General features: G+C 37.6%; 1 protein-coding gene across 5 annotated transcripts in view; it reads right to left on the bottom strand.

The window, feature by feature from the left end:
* Positions 1–11,837, bottom strand: part of ldb2a (LIM domain binding 2a) — a 161,232-nt gene extending 149,395 nt beyond the window's left edge. For all 5 annotated transcript variants that reach the window (XM_041797585.1, XM_041797587.1, XM_041797586.1 and 2 more), the window contains exon 1: positions 11,560–11,837. In XM_041797585.1, coding sequence (XP_041653519.1) covers positions 11,560–11,691 — 132 coding nt within the window. In that variant the 5' untranslated portion in view covers positions 11,692–11,837. The remainder of the gene's footprint in view (positions 1–11,559) is intronic.
* Positions 11,838–18,976: the final 7,139 nt, after the last annotated feature.

Raw genomic sequence — 18,976 nt, 5'->3', positions numbered from 1 at the left:
ACTCCTTTCTCTTCCGGAGGATTAAGAGCGTGAAGCTTTTGCTGTATGTGTCACTTAAACGCTAACAGACTCCAGCTTCCTTGCAGGGTAAAGTCTCCTCAAGTCCTTGAGTCCTGCGCCTGCCAGTTCAAGCTGCAGCCGCACCACCAGCCAAGCAAATTCAAAAGCACACTCATGAATAAGACAAATGGGAGGATTTCTAACAGAGGAGAGACTTCAGTCGACTCCTTCCACACTTTTCTTAAAGGTGGTGTCACACCGAGGCTTAGTCAGGAAAGTGCTCAGAACGACGGGCATGCAGAATTTCAGTGAGTCATTTTAATATGACGGCCTGCCAACGAGCCCCATGTTAAGTATGCTGCGAGCTATTCTTACAATTAACAATGGCTGTCTTTTCACCATATTAAGCATCTTTACGCGGCTGATAATTCTGACAAGGCTTCTATTTGCAAGCTTGAAATCATTTTGACTGGATCAACAACATAAAGCAACAAACCCACTCAACGCACAGCTTTCATGCATCTCCTCACGCTGAAATCCTGCAGAAGAACTGCAGATTATGTGTTCCCTGGATCATTTTAAATTACTTCAGTAATTTTCTAAAGCTGATTCTTGAAAGTGAACAATGCCAAAACCCAGATTTAAACATCTAAAATGCTTTTATTTACCCCGAATTTTAAAATTAAAAAAATCTAACACTGTTGTTGTTGTTGTTAGAGCAAATTCCAGCATTTCTGTTCTGACAGCGTCTGAGATCTGCGGTCTAGAGCCAGACTGTTTTAGTTTTTTTAACCATAATTGTGGTCAGATTCGGTCCAAAAACTGCCACATCTATACAGGACTATCCTGTCTTGTCTCAAAGAAGTCTTCTACTGCAGATGTTAAAGTAAAAGAAAGCTAGAAGCACAAGTGTACCACAGCATACTGCACTATTTTTACATTTCCAGCATACTGAACTTGGAACTTATCCCTACTCTAATAACAAAGCTTTACCTTTTCACAATAATCCAAGTTACAAATCCAGACAAAAGGCAGTAGGACCCCAGATAAAGAGGAAGTGAAACGAATGTCAAAACTAAATCAAAACAAGAGTTAACATGAGATATATTTTCCAAAGTGAGCGAGTCAAACTGATACTTCCATGCAGCATCAGCTCACTGCCAGCAGTTTCTCTCAAACACAGACAGATATGGATCTGCAACAGCTGCTCGCAGCAAAACCTTGATGAAATATTCAAGAAACTATCCAGCAGGACAATTCAGCTATTTTCTTCTAATGGAATCCAGATTTTTTTTTTTTGCTGTGCAGCTAGAAACATCCCAAACTTCCTGTTTGGTAACAACATCAGCCTGACCCCGCGCTGATCACTGACACGGTCTCATGTTTTAAAATGTGCACTGAATTTTAAAGTGTAGGGAAGCAGCTCAGCGATAAAAGGAGTAGCAGGATGACCCTTCAGGCTTGCATCATCGTAAGAGGACAAGCAGAAAGCCTCAGTTTGCAGGAATGAGCTAATATTAAGTAAACAACTTCAGTTAATTTGGTTCAAGCAGCTTGAGTGGCATTTTTGTTCTGTTTCCCTCCTCTGTTTAAACATTAAAGACATACATCTCCGCATAGAGTGATTTTTATCACAAATATTTTTAACTTCCCACAAATATTTCTCCCTTTTGAGGTAACTGATGGCCTCAGTTCTGCATTCATGAGGATAATTACTTAAGAAATCTTGTTAAAATGCCTAAACTAAGCTGCATGACACATCTGGATACAAATAAATTCCTTTTTTTCCCCCTCTTGAGGTCACTTCTCCTTCCTCACTGTATTCAGCACCTGTATTTTCCTCAAACAATAACCACATCATTGAAGAGAAGACAAATCATCCACTCCTGCCTGTGAGGAAAGAACAGAAAAGATGGAGATGCTTGGAAAAACTAATTATATTATTATGCAATTATATCATTTAGTCTGAGGAGATGAAGGTAATGGTTTAAACATGTGTTTGTGGGCTCACATCATGAAATATTATCAACAGAATGAGCTGTACAACACAGCACTGCTCCTGCTATCTCTGCATGTGTGTGTCTGTGAGTGTGTGCGCTCTGTGATTGCACTTGGTGTCTGGGCATGTGTGGTGCGGGAGTTAAGGTCCGCCGGGGTTTGGACCACTCCGTATGAATAATGCATCAGACCGGGCCGTTGCATCTCAGCAACATTGCCTTGGTCGGCTTAAAGTTGCAAGTTTCCTCTTTAGAAAAGTCAGCAGCATTGCTCTGCAAGCTGCTGCAGGAACTCAGCCGGGGTTAGAAACAAGATTTACAAAATGACTGCAAAAATTTCACATTGTTACACATTTGTCTAAAAACTATCATTTTAATGTCCCAGTGGGAATCTAATTTGAGTTTTAGAGAGGTAAAAATCCACCAAAAAAGAATTATTATTCAAAATATTTAACAATAAGACCATAAAAAGTAAGCTGATCAATCCACGAGTCTTTTCATGGAGAACTTAATGGAACATACTTTGGGAAAATATCGACTTTAAAGAAACTTGCCCACAAAAGTGGCAAAATTCACTGGCTATAGTTTCTCAAATATGACAACCTTTTGTTTTTGTTCTCCTGTGGTATTAAGGATAATGTCTTAGTATTTTAGAGGTGTCAGACATATTTAGGAGTCGTGGGCTGTAGGGAGTTCTGTTGGCTGTATCTACTATTACTTGGCAAGTTCTAAAGTTAAATTAAAACCTGCCCAAAAAGCATGATTTGTAATCTTCCAGTGGGAATAAAAACCCACTCCTAAAGCTTTAAATAACCATCAAAAACCACATTATTCAAGGATGTGATTGACACTGAGAGGAGAGACTATTTGAATTAATAGATTTGTCTTCTGACACCGTGTAGATAACTTGTACTTCCATGATGTTTTTTAAGGTAATAATATAAGTAGGGCCGGGTGATTTAAACAAAAAAAAACCCAGATTTTTTTCAAACCAAAACTGGTTTAGACTTTAATTTTTTTCTTTCTTGCTGGGAATAAAACCACTAATAAAAATGTAAATAAAAACCAGTTTTGACTTTATTTTATCAACAATTTCTAACAAAAGTAAACAGAATTTCCCTTTTGGGATTAAGTGTAAGCTATAAATTCGTCTTTAGAAATGAACTGCAAATGTAGGATAGTAGCAGCTGTCTGTAGACGCTGTGCTAATGACGTGTTACGTATAGAAATTATTCAAACAGAGCAGGATGCAGAGCTTAGGGCAATCAACTCTGCAAAACGAAAGAGTACAGAGAAAAATGGGCACCATCCACTCGTTGATATGGGATCCTACGTAGTAAAATTAAAAATTCTTAAACAGCTGAGGATGAGGATGGGGAGTATATAAGCCGGTATGCATATGATCCAAATGTGGCTCATTCTGACACAGGGTTTCTTATGAAACTGGGAAAAACCCAAGAGTAAGAGTGGAGGATGTTAGAAACTGTCTACATTTGTACTCAATATTTTATTTATTCAGGAAAAACATAATTGGTACAGCTAATTTTACATTCATGCTATATTTATATTTATAATTATATTTATATTTATTTATATATTTATTGATCAGCCCTAATTTTAAGCAAAGCTGGAATAATTAGCTGCTTCAAGCTTTTTCACTGTTACTAGCTTTAGTGTTTTGTTTTGTTTTTCAAGCCTTTATCATGCCGTGCACTGTGAAGTAAAATGAGTTAAGTTCACTTAAAAAAACGTGGAAACTCATCACCTCAAAGATATCAAGTAAACTCTTGACTTTGGTGAGTTCAAAGAACTTGTTTATTTATAACGAACTGCAACACTAACTTTATATTTCTGAGTAATAAATATTGATGCTAACTTCATTTTAAGTGTGCTATATTATATTAAATTAAGTATTTCAAGTGTTCAAAACTGAGATTCTGAGTACTTAAGCTAAATCATCTACTTTGAGTGTGCAATACTGGCTGGCTATATTACAGGTATCTGAATATCTTAAAAATCTAAGTAGTACTCACTGAAAAAAATATTTTTCACATATTTTCAGTAGGGCTGTCAAGATTAATCACAATTAACACCAACTGACAATTAGTGCATTATTTATATTTAACTGCGATTTATCTCATGCTTTATTGTCCCTTCCAGCACACTTTGGTTAAGCCACTGCAGCTTCCAGCTGCTGCCACAGTGATGTAAAATAAATCAGCTCAGTTCATCTGGGCCTTGTGTTACCATAAATCTACCTTTTCTTCCCTTATTTCTTTTTCAATCCATAGCAAGTTTGTATTTCTGCATTTAAATTCATGTCACAATCTTAGATCTACCTATAAAAGCAGGTCTGAATCCAAACAGGAAGTCAATTACCCCTAGATTAAGACAGGAAAAATCAGAAATGACACAAGAACAATGTTAAATGCAAAATAGTGGAATGTCGAAATAAGATAGAAGGATGGGATTAATCACGATTAACTAAAGATATCCTGAGATCAATTGTGATTGAATATTGTAATCTTTTGACAGCCCCTAACTTTAAGCTACCATTCGACCTAAGACTAACTAACTCATGCAACCATGGCTGTTAGTGACCCACTGAACCAGTAGCTGATATCTCACTCTGTTTAGCATGCCATCCAACTTTCATTAACATCGACATGTAGCTCCTCATCCACCTTTTCAACTGAGTCAGCGTCTTCACTTATGATGCAAGAGGGTTTAATGCCCAAAGGCATTCTAGGAAAACTGGGCAGATTAAGGGATGAAAGTCAAATAATCTGAGCAGAATAAAAAAAATTACTTAAAATGTTTGAGTACTGATTACTTCCAACTAAAAATGAGTTCCATCAGCTCAGAAAATTAGAGTCGTTTTGTCTTACAGTGTGGATGATGTAATTTTTTGGGGTGGTGTCAGACATATTTTAGAGTTGAGGGGTCTAGGAAACTGTTTCTGTTATTTTTTGCTATTGTGTGATAATATATTCATTTACAAATGTAAACAAAAAACTTATTTTGTATTGCATGTGTCACTGCAAATAACACACCACTCTTAAGCTTTGTACAGCTGTCACGAATCACACTATAAATAAATTTAAAAAATTAACCGATTCTAGGGAGATTTATCTGCTGGTATAGCATCATATGACTTATTTCCCTTATCTCTGAATTTTCAAATAATGTTTAAATAGTCCTTTCTGTGACACTGCTAGGGACAGGAAAAAAGTATTGTTTGTCTGATTATGCACATACATAAAAATAAGAAATAAATGCCTTGAATTGACAGGATCAAGCCTCTAAGATGTCAGTATCATCAGGCCTTCTTTCTCCTGTGTCATTCTGTGGAGAATGTCTTCTGTGTGGAGATGTCATACATTAGGGGCTATGAACCCCAGAAACTTGTGCTGGCTATTTCCCATTTGCCATCAATCTAAAAAGACATTTCTTAACAAAATAAACATCTTAGTGGGAGTTAAATCCCGGTCTTCAGGCTTCTAACAGTAGGCTGAAGTTACATTGTTGAAAATAATAGATATAAGAAGCGGAAACTACTATTTTGTCGATTTTTGACCACAAGAGAAAATAATATTTCACCTATTTAGGAAGATCATCAAGTCTAAAGTCATTCTTAAGCAAAAATGCCAGGATTCACTGGTGTACTCCTCAGTACTGGGGTATCAAACCTGTCTGGGAGGTCACTCTTTTCATTTCTGATCTGTCTGATCATTTTAAAGTCATAAAATTAATTAATTTATTAAGAACTGATTAGAAATAATTATGAATACAGCCTGTAGATGCAACTGTGACCTTTACGCCTAAAGAGTGACAAGTTAAGTCTTTTAATATTTTTCTGTCTTTAGAGTCAAAGATGCTCTGAGATGAGGTTCTGACATGCTGACTGAACTTTTTCCCTGCAGATTTACACATTAGTGATCACTGAACAGATGTTGAGGACAGATGCCGGCTGTATAATTCACAGCGGGATCACTAAAGGTTTAGTCTGAATGACACTGTACTCGGCACACTCGCTGAAGCTTCAGAGACACTGACATGAAATTAACTCTGCCTGGTGCACTTCTGTTACCATCATCTTCACTTTCCAATCAGGGTCACTGCTATTAAGAAAACTTCGGCTACTGGACGCAGTGATGAATCATGGGATGTGTTATTTTGCTCTGACAAACACTCCAGTGGACAAACTGTTTTCTTGTTGGACTTGCTTTGCTTCTGCCTGAACCAACCAAACACAGAATGCAAATACAGAAAAAGCAGGTGATATGTAAATGTATGCAAATGGGGGAAATGCACGTGAAAAGGCTACTTTGCTTCAGTCTGTGCAGCTTGGACAGACTTCAGTAGTCCAGCTAACTTCTTTCAGGCATTTTTCCTCAGTTCCCTATATTATCAAATGCAGCCTCTGTATCAATGTAGAGCAGGGTGCTGGCAGCCTGGTAGTTATGTCTGCATGCTCATATACAGAAAAAAGCAGTCCTGAAAGCAGGCAGCCCAGGTTTACATCCAGCATGTGGCTCCTTTTCTGCATGTCATTCCCCACTCTCCCTCTCTCTAGTTTCAGACTCTATCCGCTGTCCTCTCAATAAAGGCAACAAATCCCAAAAAAGCATCTTGAAATATAAATATATACAGTGCTTAACAAATTTATTAGACCACCCTAAGCCTAACCAAAGTAAGGTTTATGCCACAGCTGCCCTAAATTAACAGCATTGGTAATTACCAAAATCATTTTTTTTATGTTTCTGCAATGGTTAATACACCAACATGTAGAAGCTCTTTAACCCAAATGATATTTTAATGCTAAAATATAATTATTATTGTTATCCATGAATTTTCAAGTTCACTGATTTACAAAAAACTGAAAAAAATAGTGAAGCACATTAATATTTCTATTTTAATACATCAAATTATAGTTATTTACTTGCATTCCTGAACAGAAAAATGAGTTTTAGTGCTTGAACGTTATGCTTGATTAATTTCTGATTTCTCGGAGAAGCCCAGTGAGCCAGCTCAAATTTGGGTGAATTCAGTTTGAAATCCCTCATTCCTGTTCAAAATGGTAAAACGTGGAGAGCTCACTGAAAATGAAAGAGTCCGTATTAAAGCACTTCATGATGCTGGATGGTCTTTGAGACAAATATGACAGGTGGTCTAATAAATTTGTTAAGCATTGTATATACAGCTATAGAGAGAGGAATCAGAATCTTTTGAGTAAAGACTTGAGATAATGCAACTGATATTTCTATGACTGTAGTAAAGCTGAAGTGTCGACAGTGTTGGTCAAAGGGCGGTTCAGCAAGGCTTAATAAAAAACAACGCACGCTGTTTTGCACTACTGGCAAAGCTTGGTAAATATTATGGGAGGACTTTCAGTGAATTGTAGGGCTAGCAATAAATCTAAACCAGACATCAAGACCACTGTAATAAAGACAAAAATATATAAGAGGTCATATCTGGCCTTGGTTTCGCCTGTACAAAGCATGGGTAATGAAGAGACGCCTTCTGAAACACCTGACCTGTCTGAGATTTGGTTGTTTTTTTTCAGGATATCAATAGATAAAGTGTTGAAGCGATGGGTGTGGGGCCTGAGAATATTTTCATCTGCCAAAGAGGGGCCCAGCAGAACATGTTTGGGAACCCTGGTGTTGGTATTGGAAAAAAAGGCTTTAAAAGTTCATCATTTGTATCAACAGGTCTTAGGTTTTCTCCTGATACGTGCTGTCAATATATCAACTGTATCAGCAGAATGTTTGTGGAGTTTCAAGACCTCTGCTAAAGTTTCTGCTTTCTTAATCCCTTAAAGTGTACCTGAAGGTCTGAAACATTACGTCTAAACCTCAGTGAACCACCTTGCAGTTAAATCTGTACTTTAACTAAGAGAATACATTTAATTGCATAAGCTAAGCTTTGCATCTTCACCGGTTATGATTCAATTTCATTACAGCTACAATTATCCTGTTGACAATTTGATTCAATTCAATATCAAGATGCCTCACGATAGGCTGCATTTGCTCCCGTGCATTAATGAAGGGAAGCAGTCTGAAAAACATGAACTCACTTCATCATTTAGAAAATGTTTTAGACATCAGGGTCAACAAAACTATTTTTACAGAGTAAACCAAAACAAATTAATTAGGGCTGCACATTAGCAAGACGAGATACGAACAGTTCTGTTGATATTTACAGCTGATATTTTGGCTACAAAATCTCTTATATCAGCTGTAATTTGGCCGGATGCACAAGTAAGACAGTGGAGTTTTAGGATTGACTGACAGACCTAGGTTCAACAACTTACTTTTGTTCATTTTTTCATCTAAAAACTTTAAATTGTGTGTTTTAAGGACTGAAGTTTTAGGTCTGAACTACATTTAAATATTGGTATGGACTATATCAGTAGATTAAATTTCATGCCTACCTAAAATTAATTATAAAGTAAGGATGCAGATACGAAACCCTCTGCCAGTATTATACAACTAAAAAATAGGCCTTATATATCAGCTGTTCATGCACAAATGTACCGTAATGCTTTAAAATATAAGATGAGATATTAACCCTTTAAAGCCAATTGTATCATATTTGATACACAGTTTTGTGAGAAATTTATCTAATCAACATGACAAAAAAATCCTTAAAAACCTTTTGTTTACAATCTGATGAAGTATAAAAATGTGAATTATTACTTGTCAAAAACACCTCATGTATCAAAAGTAACACAAAAAAATATATGTGAAATATTAATCTTTTTCTTTCTATGGATTTTGTTCGAAGGTTTCTCACTTCTAAAATATGAGAATTTCTGGCTATTTTTTGAGGTATTGGGCTTTAAAGGGTTAAGTTTGTGGGATTTTAAGCTGAACTCAAGTCTTTTTTGAAAGGGAGAATACATCTCAAATGCATATGCCAAACGTCGCATCTTTACTCCTCTATGGCCTGATTCAATTGCATTAACAATTCTCCTGTCAACTATTTGATTCAGTTCAGTATCAAGATGCCTCCAGCTGGCTGCATCCTAAGTTTTCATCCCTGCATGTAGATACTGTGCATCAATGAAGCAGGGAAGTCGAAAAAATATAAACTCAATTTATTATTCAGAAAATGCTTTAGACGTTAGCGTCAACATAAGTGTCTTTACACTGAAATCCAAAGTAATCAATTAGGCATGCAAAATATTAGCGGTACAATATTGGTATGGTAAAGATCAGTGGTTCTCAACTGGTGGGTCGGGACCCAAAAGTGGGTCACGGAGCAGTTTTCAGTGGGTCGTATGAAAGTGTATGAAGAACATGCAACCACATCTTTTATTTTACAGTTTTATTGTGATAATGGGTAAATTTAAATGTTTTATCAATATTTCAACTCACTGATCTCCTTCTCTTGTAATAAAAGAGCTGCTTTTACCATGTTAATGAAGTAATTTCTCAAGATCTCTGGAAAATTAGCTAACATTTACACACCATGGGGGAAAGGGGGTGTAAAACATGTCAGTTTTGTCCTGTCTCTTGCAAGGTTCTAACAGTTTTGGATTTTTTAATAGGTTTTGTTTTTATTTCATTTTCAATTTCTTTTTTTTTTATTTCAGTTTAGTTTTAATTAGTTTTTACTGCTGGTTTGTTAGTTTAGTTTTTAATTTTGCAAAAATGCTTCGTTTCAGTTTTGTTTTTATTAGTTTTAGTGTTAGTTTTAGTTTTTTTCAGATACATGTCAGGGCTGAGGGAACGTCATACATTTTTAAAAACATATTCAAACAGGCCTCTCTTCACTTTTCATTTAACTGGTTAAAAAATGATGTTTGAATAAAACTCCAGACATAAAACTGCCACTGTATGAAGTCTTAACCAGTCAATTCAGGTAATTTTACTCTCCCTAGACTCTGGTGTAGGTGCCAGTCAGTATGGTTGTGTCAAAGACTAAAACTAAGGATATGTTGCCTCTATTTTTATTATTTTATTTTAGTTTTGTAAGCGCACTATACAGTTTTAGTTAGTTTTCGTTTTTTCAGTAAAGCTTAGTTTTTTTTTTTTTTCTAAAGATTAATTTTTGGGTTTTTTCATGCCTTTATTTGATAGAGGAAGGACAGTGGATAGATTCGGAAACAGGGAAGAGAGTGGGGAGAGACATGCAGCAAAGGGCCACAGGCCAGACCCGAACCGGGTAGCGCCCCAAACCACTTGACCATCTGCGCTCCCAGTAAAGCTTAGTTTTGATTTAGTTTCAGTTAACTAAAATGTTTTTTGAATTTTAGTTTTAGTTATTTAGTTAGTTTTAGTTAACTATGATAACCTCGGTCTCTTGTTCCTGTCAAAAATTCTTTTCCATCCAAGATCTTTAATGCAACATTTTAATTTATTAAACATAGAAATCTGGGTCACCATTTGTCAAAGATACTGGTGGGTCCTTAGGCCAGACCAGTTGAGAACCACTGGTATAGACATTAGCTTCAAAGTGAGCCATTGTATCGGCAGATATGAAACTTTCTCTCGATATTTACAGCTGATCTGTAGGCAACATCAGCCTTCTATCATCAGAATGCACAAATGGACCATGATGCTTTATTGAAGATGAAATTTTAAGTTTGTGGAGTGTTTTTTTTTCATCCTCTTTTCTCAAACTTCTAAGGACTGAAGTTTGATGTCTGAACCACAGCTCGTTTAATTTTGCACTTGAGACGACTCTGCCTTTTGTTTTGTTTTCTTGCACTGTGTCAGGATTGTTTCTGGGAACCACCCTGCTTTTAAACCTGTAGCTTCATTGGTAGAAGTTATTTTAATTGTTTGCATGAGCTGAATAAAAGGGGTGACGTTTTAGTCAGAGTTCTGTGTGTCAGCAGGTTGTTGAGAAAGACACATGAAGCTCTGCTTCAATCTTACTGTTGAGAATACATTTTACATCTACTGTGCATGTAATCCAAAGAAATGACTTCCACTTTTTCATGACTGCGTGTCTATAGAGATCAGTCACTGATGGTAGAATCAGGTGTTTTCTTGTTTCATGTCTGTTTCAATAACAAATCCACTGTCACAATAAGAGTAAGAGACAGGAGAGGCTTGGAGATTTTTACTGTAAATAGAAGAGAGTATCATACAGTCTGAAATCAGTTGGAAGTAGGCTATTGTTGTATGAGATAAATATCATAAATATCATGCATGTGTAGTTTCAGCTGATTCTGACAGAAAACAAGTGATGCTTCACGTGCATCCTTACAACTACAATACGACCACTTTACACTTAAAAAAAGGCTGTTAAACTACTAAACTGCCCACGTGAGAGCATCCTTTCTAAATCTGCTGTTTTTTATAATTAAATTAAAAATACAAGTCTCATAAGAGGAGCAGATCACTTCAGAGGATGATATTCCTCCCTGCTCCGGACCCTGTTTACTTTCAGCTCAGGAATGTTTGGCACTTTGGCATCTCATCCACATCTCCTGACTGACACACATCCAGATCCCCCTTCTCTTCCCTTCTACATCCCTCCTCAGCCCGCTACCCTCCCACCGGTACCGCAGCCCTGAACGGGACCGTTCCTGCTCGGCTCTCCTCACCTCTGTGCGCGCCTGCAGCCGCTTGTTCATCTCGTAGATCCGATACTCGGGCTGGACCATGTAGGGCGAGTGTCTCCTGTAGAAGGGTCCGAAAGGAGACGAGTAGAAGGGGTCGTGGGTCGGGTTGGACATGGTGGCTCCTGAAGGGGCGCGCGGCGCGATTTCAACATCCAACGGGCACAGCGGCGCACATGGGAGCGCGATGCTCTGCGAAGACCCCCGGTGGGAAGCAGCCGCTGCCGAGGCTGAGCTGCACTCTGCAAGTTGGCCTGCCTAGTTCGCTGCTATAGCGTGGAGCTGCTGGAGGAGGAGGAGGAGGAGGAGAGGAGAGGAGAGGAGGGGGAGGAACAGTGGAGGGAGGGGAGAGGAGGGGGGGCAGAATTGCAGGGGGAGGAGGGAAGTCGTTTCCTGTTCCCTCAAGACCTACACTCAGTTTTGCACTCCTGCAAAGTTCAAGTAAGACCACTGTGTGCATGCCTGTTTCTCTCTTTGTATGGTATACAAGCCCATAACCAGGGGGGTCGGAGGGTTAGAAAGGACCCCCTTTATTGGCAAAGATCCAGAATCAGTCAGTGGGTTTATTAATAAAAAAGAGGTGACCAATAATTCCTATTGGATCAGACAAAATAAATGTCTGCCTATGCTGCTGACAGACACTCAATATTCAAACATTTATGTGCAGCACTTCCACCTATAACCGACAGACAGAGGGAATATGTAAACCATGCTACCGGTCTCAAATGAATTGTGACACATTTCTCTGTAATGTGTACTTTGATTTGTGCTTCATTCAAGGAGAGCTGCTTTATCCATCTCAGTCTGGCTGCAGATCTCTGAGCTTCTCTCACAGACCTTCATCTGAGCCTTCTCTTTCATAACAGAAGGGCCATAATGTGCTGCAAAAATTATTAGTTTTTTTTTTTTTTTTTAAATATAATTTTATTTATGAACATAATCTGGCAGTTACATTCATGAGAGAACCAAACTGCAGACATTACACATTACTCATAAATTAAACAGAGAAAAGGTCAAGGGTCTAATCTGGGGTTAAATGTGTTGGCCCGTTTTAGAAGTAGTCACAAGAATGGTGGCTCACTTTAGCTTCATTAGCTTAGCTCAAGCTAACACAGCTACACTAGCTACATAGTGGCTGTGTCTGAAAACCACACACTCGTTCCCGACTCCCTATCCACTATATAGTGAGCAGCATACAGTGGACTATGTAGTGGACTCAACTGAAAAACACAAAAATGATGTCGGACACTACTCCGGCTGCGGGAGATGACGTCATCGCCGTCTCACAATTAAAACGTTTAGCAACAATGTCTCATAAATTTCCATGACAACGGCTGAGGATCGAAAATTAACGGTAGAATTTCAATGAAAACTGATACTGAATGTAACGTATTTTCACAAAAAATAAAAATACTAATAGATAAAAAAGTTTTGTGTCTTTAGTGACAAAATAATATAGGCTACATTTTTCAGTGTATTACTTCTTATTTTTGCAAAAAGATGATGGTCTCATGTCTTGTAATCCTCATGGGGGAAAAAGTTACTCCGTTTTTTGAATCCTTTACATATTCTTACAGAAAACCAGCAAACAAAAAAGCATTAAAAAAGTTTCTATATGTTCCTGTGCTCTTCTGGTTCGTCCGTCATGTTTGACAGCAGCAACCGCGATGCATTATGGTAAATATTGCTGGGCTAGTGGGCATTGGTTGCTCACTACTTTTCACTATGCAATGTGGGATAGAATGAGTGCACTACATAGTGAATAACAATGCTCACTCAGAATTCAGACACTGCTACAAAATGGTGTATTCACTATTTAGTGCACTATATATTAACCTGACATGCCAGGTGGATTTGTTTCTGACATCCATCTGGGAAAGCTTCAAAAGGAAATGTTTGAGAAAAGGCAGAAGCTTTGAAAAAAACTCGGAGTATGATTGGGTGAACATTCTGTCACATCTCTACGGGCCAATCAGAGCAACAAAACACATGACGTAGCCGCTGTCAAGCAGCTACTGAGGAATAATGCCAACCATGGCGACTATAGACATGTAAGTACTCGACTTTTGTCGTTTTTGAAAAGAAAACAACTCACTGCTGTTATTTGTTTTGGCGTCAAGTTCTGATAAAACTGGCACTTTAGCAGCATCCACGCAATCTCTTCCTCCATTACTGCACCAGCTCTTGCTGCTGCTTGTTTACGCCACGACTCTGCCACGCCCGAATGTACTGTGCCTCGTCACTGATTGGTCCTGTCACTTTTAACCGGGCCCAAACGGTTCAGATGGGAGCTTTGCAAGATGGATTCGCCAGTGAAAAACAAGGAAATGGGCGTATCCATCTGCTTTGCAAGGTTATAGTGAATAGGGAGTGATTTCGGACACAGCCAATGCCATTGCTACATAAGCCAGTGAGCTAGCTTTAGCATCATGAGCTTTAGCAAAAGTAGCTAAAGCTACCATAGCTGTGTAAAGAATGTTGCTAAGTAGCTGCTTTGTGAGTATAGCTTAAGCTACATAGCTACTTTGGCTACATAGCTTATGCAGCTTTTTTAGCTACATATGCTTGCTGTGTAAGAGTATTTTCATGGAGGACAAACTTTTTTTCTGTAAGCAGATCGTTATTCTGGCTTTATTAAACGTTTTTTAATCAGGATTTGCAGATACAGTTTTCTGCTCTGAGGCTGGCATAATTAGATTTGCAAAAAAATTACTAAAACCATGATTCGGTAGTTTCTACAAAGGTCTTGATAAGAAAAGCGGGCATATGTCGTTTTTAGGGTTTTATCAGTGAAACAGTTAGAATCTTTGGTGATTTTTGACAGTAGTGTGTTCTTCTCTCCTGGGCCAGGGTTGGGTGGGCACTGTAATAGTGTCAAATATTATTAAACAATAACTTTTATTAAAAATCCAAAATATCTATTTCAGCTCTATTTTTCTGAGTTTAGATACAACATTTTTAGATTTCCATTGTACACAAATTATTTGACAAGTATCCCTTAATCTTCTTAGTTTTTCCCAGAATGCATTTGGGCATTTGACACTTTTGCACCATGAATGAAGTTACCCTCTCAGTTAGGGGAGCCATAGGAACCAACTTCAACATAGCAAGGATGACGTACTGAACTCTGGGTAAAAACATTTTCCAGTTACTTGTAGCTAATACACTTAGCTTACTCTGGGTAGCATGATAGTTCCAGAATTAAAATACGTGAACAACATGAGGGAAAAATTGCAGTGGACGAGAAACATGAAAACTCATTGTTTTAATGTGAGTTAACCTCAGAAACTGTATTTCCACTGTTTGAAAAGTCTTTTTGACTGCCTGCTAGTGTAAGATTTGTGATGTACTCCCAGTACAGCTTTCTAACTTGAAAATTCAAATAAATTCTTAAATTTAGGGGGACATTTTTTGGGGGGAAAAGAATTCCCCCCCCCTTTTTCTAGGCTGCCAATTTGTGTAGTATTTTTATTTTATTTTACTGTATTTATTTATTTATAGAAATATTTATTTATCTACTTAAAGATTATTTTAAGGGATTTTTGCCTTCATTAAATGGTAAAGCTAAGGGGTGCGAGTTTTGCTCTATTGGTAAAGCAGGTATCTATGACTAGAGGCTACAATCTTCACTGCACTGGTCCTAGGACCGATTCCATTGCATTGATTCAGTTTCACAACCTTAAAAATAATGTAAAAAAAAAAACCATTATCTTGATTATTGTGACTGACATTGGTTTGATATTTTTTGCTGTGCAGCATCATTTGTTTTTCAAAACTCTTCTTACCAGAGTTTATTAGACTGCTGCTTCACTGCTCAGTGCGCATAAAGGAAGACATCAGTATTTTTGAAGTTTGGCTGTATAAGGTGCTTGGTAATGGTATTGGCATACATCTCAAGTGATTTTAGTGTGTGTTGTCCCTTTAAGAAGACTCACTCATCGTTTCAACAGGGTAGCTAGGCTATAGCCTACAGCGTAGCAGACGGGTACACTAAGGCGGCGTAATTTAGTAAGTTTTAGGTAAAAATGGGCTGAATAAACAATGTCAGCTCAAACATGCATGCTAATGAACATTTTTTAAGTGTATTATTTTTCCTCCAAAAAGCCTTTGCATTTGGCACTATTTCGCAATACAAGCTTCAGTTACGTGTTCTTCCGCCACAGCATATCATCGTTCCTGTTCAGCTGTTTTGGTCAACAGCAAACTAAGCTAAAAAAAAAAACTAAAAATGAGTGATTTGTCTTTTAGTGTGGATATGAAGAAATACTGTCTGGTAAGTCCCAGATCAGAGATCCCTTTTTCAAAGGAGAATGATTTTATGGCCCAGAAGAGAAACAGCTAGTAGATAGATTTAGCAGACAGAAAGAGAGAGGTGAGAAACTGTGAAAACTAGAGAGCAAGTTACCTGATGGTGTAGGTGAGTAAACTGTGAGCCCACGATCACGGAGAGCTGCTGTCACGAGTGGGACTTTACAACACTTCCTAAGGACATTTCTGATCAAGGAAAGCAGCTCACAGATGTCTGCAGTCTGTATCACTCTCCATCCAGATTTCCCAACCCAAATGAACGCAGACCTTCCTCAGCTTTTCCAAAACTGACCCCGACCAGAAGAGCTGACTGGAAATTTGTCATCCAAGTAAGTTTATCGCTGTTGCTTTATTCTTCTCAAGGATGATACTTAGACAAGCTACAGTCAACAGAATATGTTTACCTTCTGAAAACATTGTGTCAGCTGAATATAAGTTTAGTTTGCTGGTATTATCTCTGTCGAAGTCTGACCAAATCAGCTGATTGGATAGCTGAGGCGCAAGAGCACAAAGCCAAAACTATGACAAACACAAACACTTCCCGTTTGAAAAATTAAAAGCTTAGAATTTTGATAGAGCTGAAAATAGAGCCATTATTATTTGTGCCAGTTTCACCTAAAATTGGCTAAATTACTAGGAGAAACTGTACCTGTCTGATGTGCTGTATAGCCCAGCTTGCTCACGAGTCTTCTTAATAATACAATACACTACAATACAATACAATAACTTTATTTATCCCTGCAGGGAAATTCAATAGGGAAAACTAAAGGGACAGCGCTCACTGAAATCTCTGGAGGCTAATTCCACTGCTCTTACCAAGTACCTCATATGACCTAACTTCAAAAATACAGAAATATCCCTTTACCATTTCCCTCTATTTGAGAAAAATAACCAGCAAACATGACAAAAATATCTAAAGATATTATGAGCAGCAGCTGTAAGCCTGGAAATTACAGACTCAAAAAGATGGAGCAGATCAACATTTCCTCCTCAGCTCATCACCAACAGAAAAAAGACAATATCCGAGTCAAAGGCCAAGTGTCTCAGAGTACTAACTCAGTTGTGTTATGCAAATAATGATTTTATCATAAATATATATATAAAACCTAATTTCTCCTGCCATAGCCTAGATTTTCTTTTCTTAAAGTTATCTTTAAACATTTCATGATGATGTTTTATTTACTGTCACTTGACACAACTGTTTGACTGATCTACAGCAGACAAGTTTACAACGCTTTTCAAGACAACATTCAAAGTCAAAGTCATCTTTATTGTTGATTCTGCAATATGTACAGGGCCATGATTGAGTTTCTCTGTGGTGATTTTAGACCCTTTTCGTGAGTGCTGGAGCACCCCTAAATTTTAATCTCAGCACCCCTAAAATGATTATAACAGGACAAAATTACCCAATTCTCAATGATAATTCCATGTCAGGGAGCAGAGAATAATCTATTCCTTCATTAATAAATGTCAGAAAACTCTGGTATTTCATAATGTTAATGATAGTTCTTCTGTTGTGCTATTTTAGGCTCTTATACTTAACAGACATGTTGAGAGTTGGAAAAGGACCCTTATAATTTGCTGCAGAAATAGTAGTAATAGTAGTGCATGCTGTAGATGGATTGCAACAAGTCCTGCATAATACGTCTCAACAAGGAGGGGTAGATTTATGGTATGGTAGTGAAAATAAATGTTGTTTTTCATAAATTGAGTAGTTTAGTGGAGAATAAGGGAGGAACTTAGTATGTCAAAAATTATTAAGGAGCTGTGCACCCCTAAAAGTCTGATCCTAAAATTGCCTCTGCTAGAAATGTTGATTTTGGTCTAATGAGCACATAGTTTTACTAAAAACGATTGAAAATGATCAGTTGCTGATCAATTGGGTTATCACTGGTACATATCTTTGAATAAAAATGAAAACATAGTTTAAAATACTGTATATATCTTAGAACTGAACAGTTTTCTCAGTAAACTAACCACACAAAGTGAGTGAAAATTAAAAATCAAAGAGTTAACACCTTTTATTGAAGACAGTTTTTGCTACCTTGAAAAGACAAGGCATTTCCTTTGCCATTGCTGTTCTCAAAGATGACATCAGAAGTCCCGCCCCTGCTTGATTTTGATTGGTCAGTGACATTAAAAAGTGCAGCACTGTTCCAAAAATTGAACTGAGGGTGCTGTGAGCACAACAACAAAAAAACGGCCGATGCCAGGGCAGTTTTAGCACACAGGATGCTGAGCGCCAAACGCTGAGGTGCGTGTGCTTTATACTGGAAATGAGCGCTGTAAGTGCAAAAGCAGCATCTGTGGACAGAGGCTCTAATGCATGAAACACTTCACTGTTGAACAGGTGTGGGGAGCTGTTCGCTGGAGTCCTGTAAGGAGGTTTCCTGCTGTCATTGCAAACTTTGCTGCAGGGGTTTAAAGTTAGTATGGCTTCAATGTGAATAATAATAGTCAGTGTATTACTACTAGTGACAGCAAAGTTTGATAATTGACTGATCAGTCTAAAATAAACATTAAAAAGTGAACAGAAGATAAAATAAAATATATAGCCCTGAACAATTTGGCCTTTTTAAAAATGAGCTGTAATCTTTATCACAAATCCTGTTTTGAGTTCTTTATTTTTCATAGTTCTTGTGACCTCACACACTGTCTACAGCTGAAAAATGGTAAAGGTGCCGTCTAGGTTAAACATCCTATGAACATTAAGAGTTATAAGTGTTTTTACAGCAATCTGACTTTTGCAATGAAACTAGGAAGTCACAGGTCAGTGAAATTAAAAAAATAATGTTTTATTTGCTTTTATTATTTTGCTTTCAGGAAGTTTCTTTAAATAACGGAGGGACCTTCATGTATTATATCTGACATTAAAGATGAAATGTCGACTGACCTCGGCGTGAACTGAATGCAGTTAAATATTTTCAACTTGAGAAGTTTTGTCTGCAAACCGCTGGAGTTAAAGGTTAAAAGACTAATAGTAGGTGATGAGAGGATTGGGCTGAGGAGGCTGCACTGGCACACAGCCTGTTTTATTTGCTGCATGGTTTCATAATATTGTATTGATTGTGTTGCCTGCGGTCAATGCTGCTAA

Source organism: Cheilinus undulatus, linkage group 10, assembly GCF_018320785.1.
Source record: "Cheilinus undulatus linkage group 10, ASM1832078v1, whole genome shotgun sequence".
Classification (NCBI taxonomy): domain Eukaryota; kingdom Metazoa; phylum Chordata; class Actinopteri; order Labriformes; family Labridae; genus Cheilinus; species Cheilinus undulatus.
The sequence above is the reverse complement of the archived record's forward strand: the minus strand, read 5'-3'. Positions and strand labels throughout refer to the sequence as shown.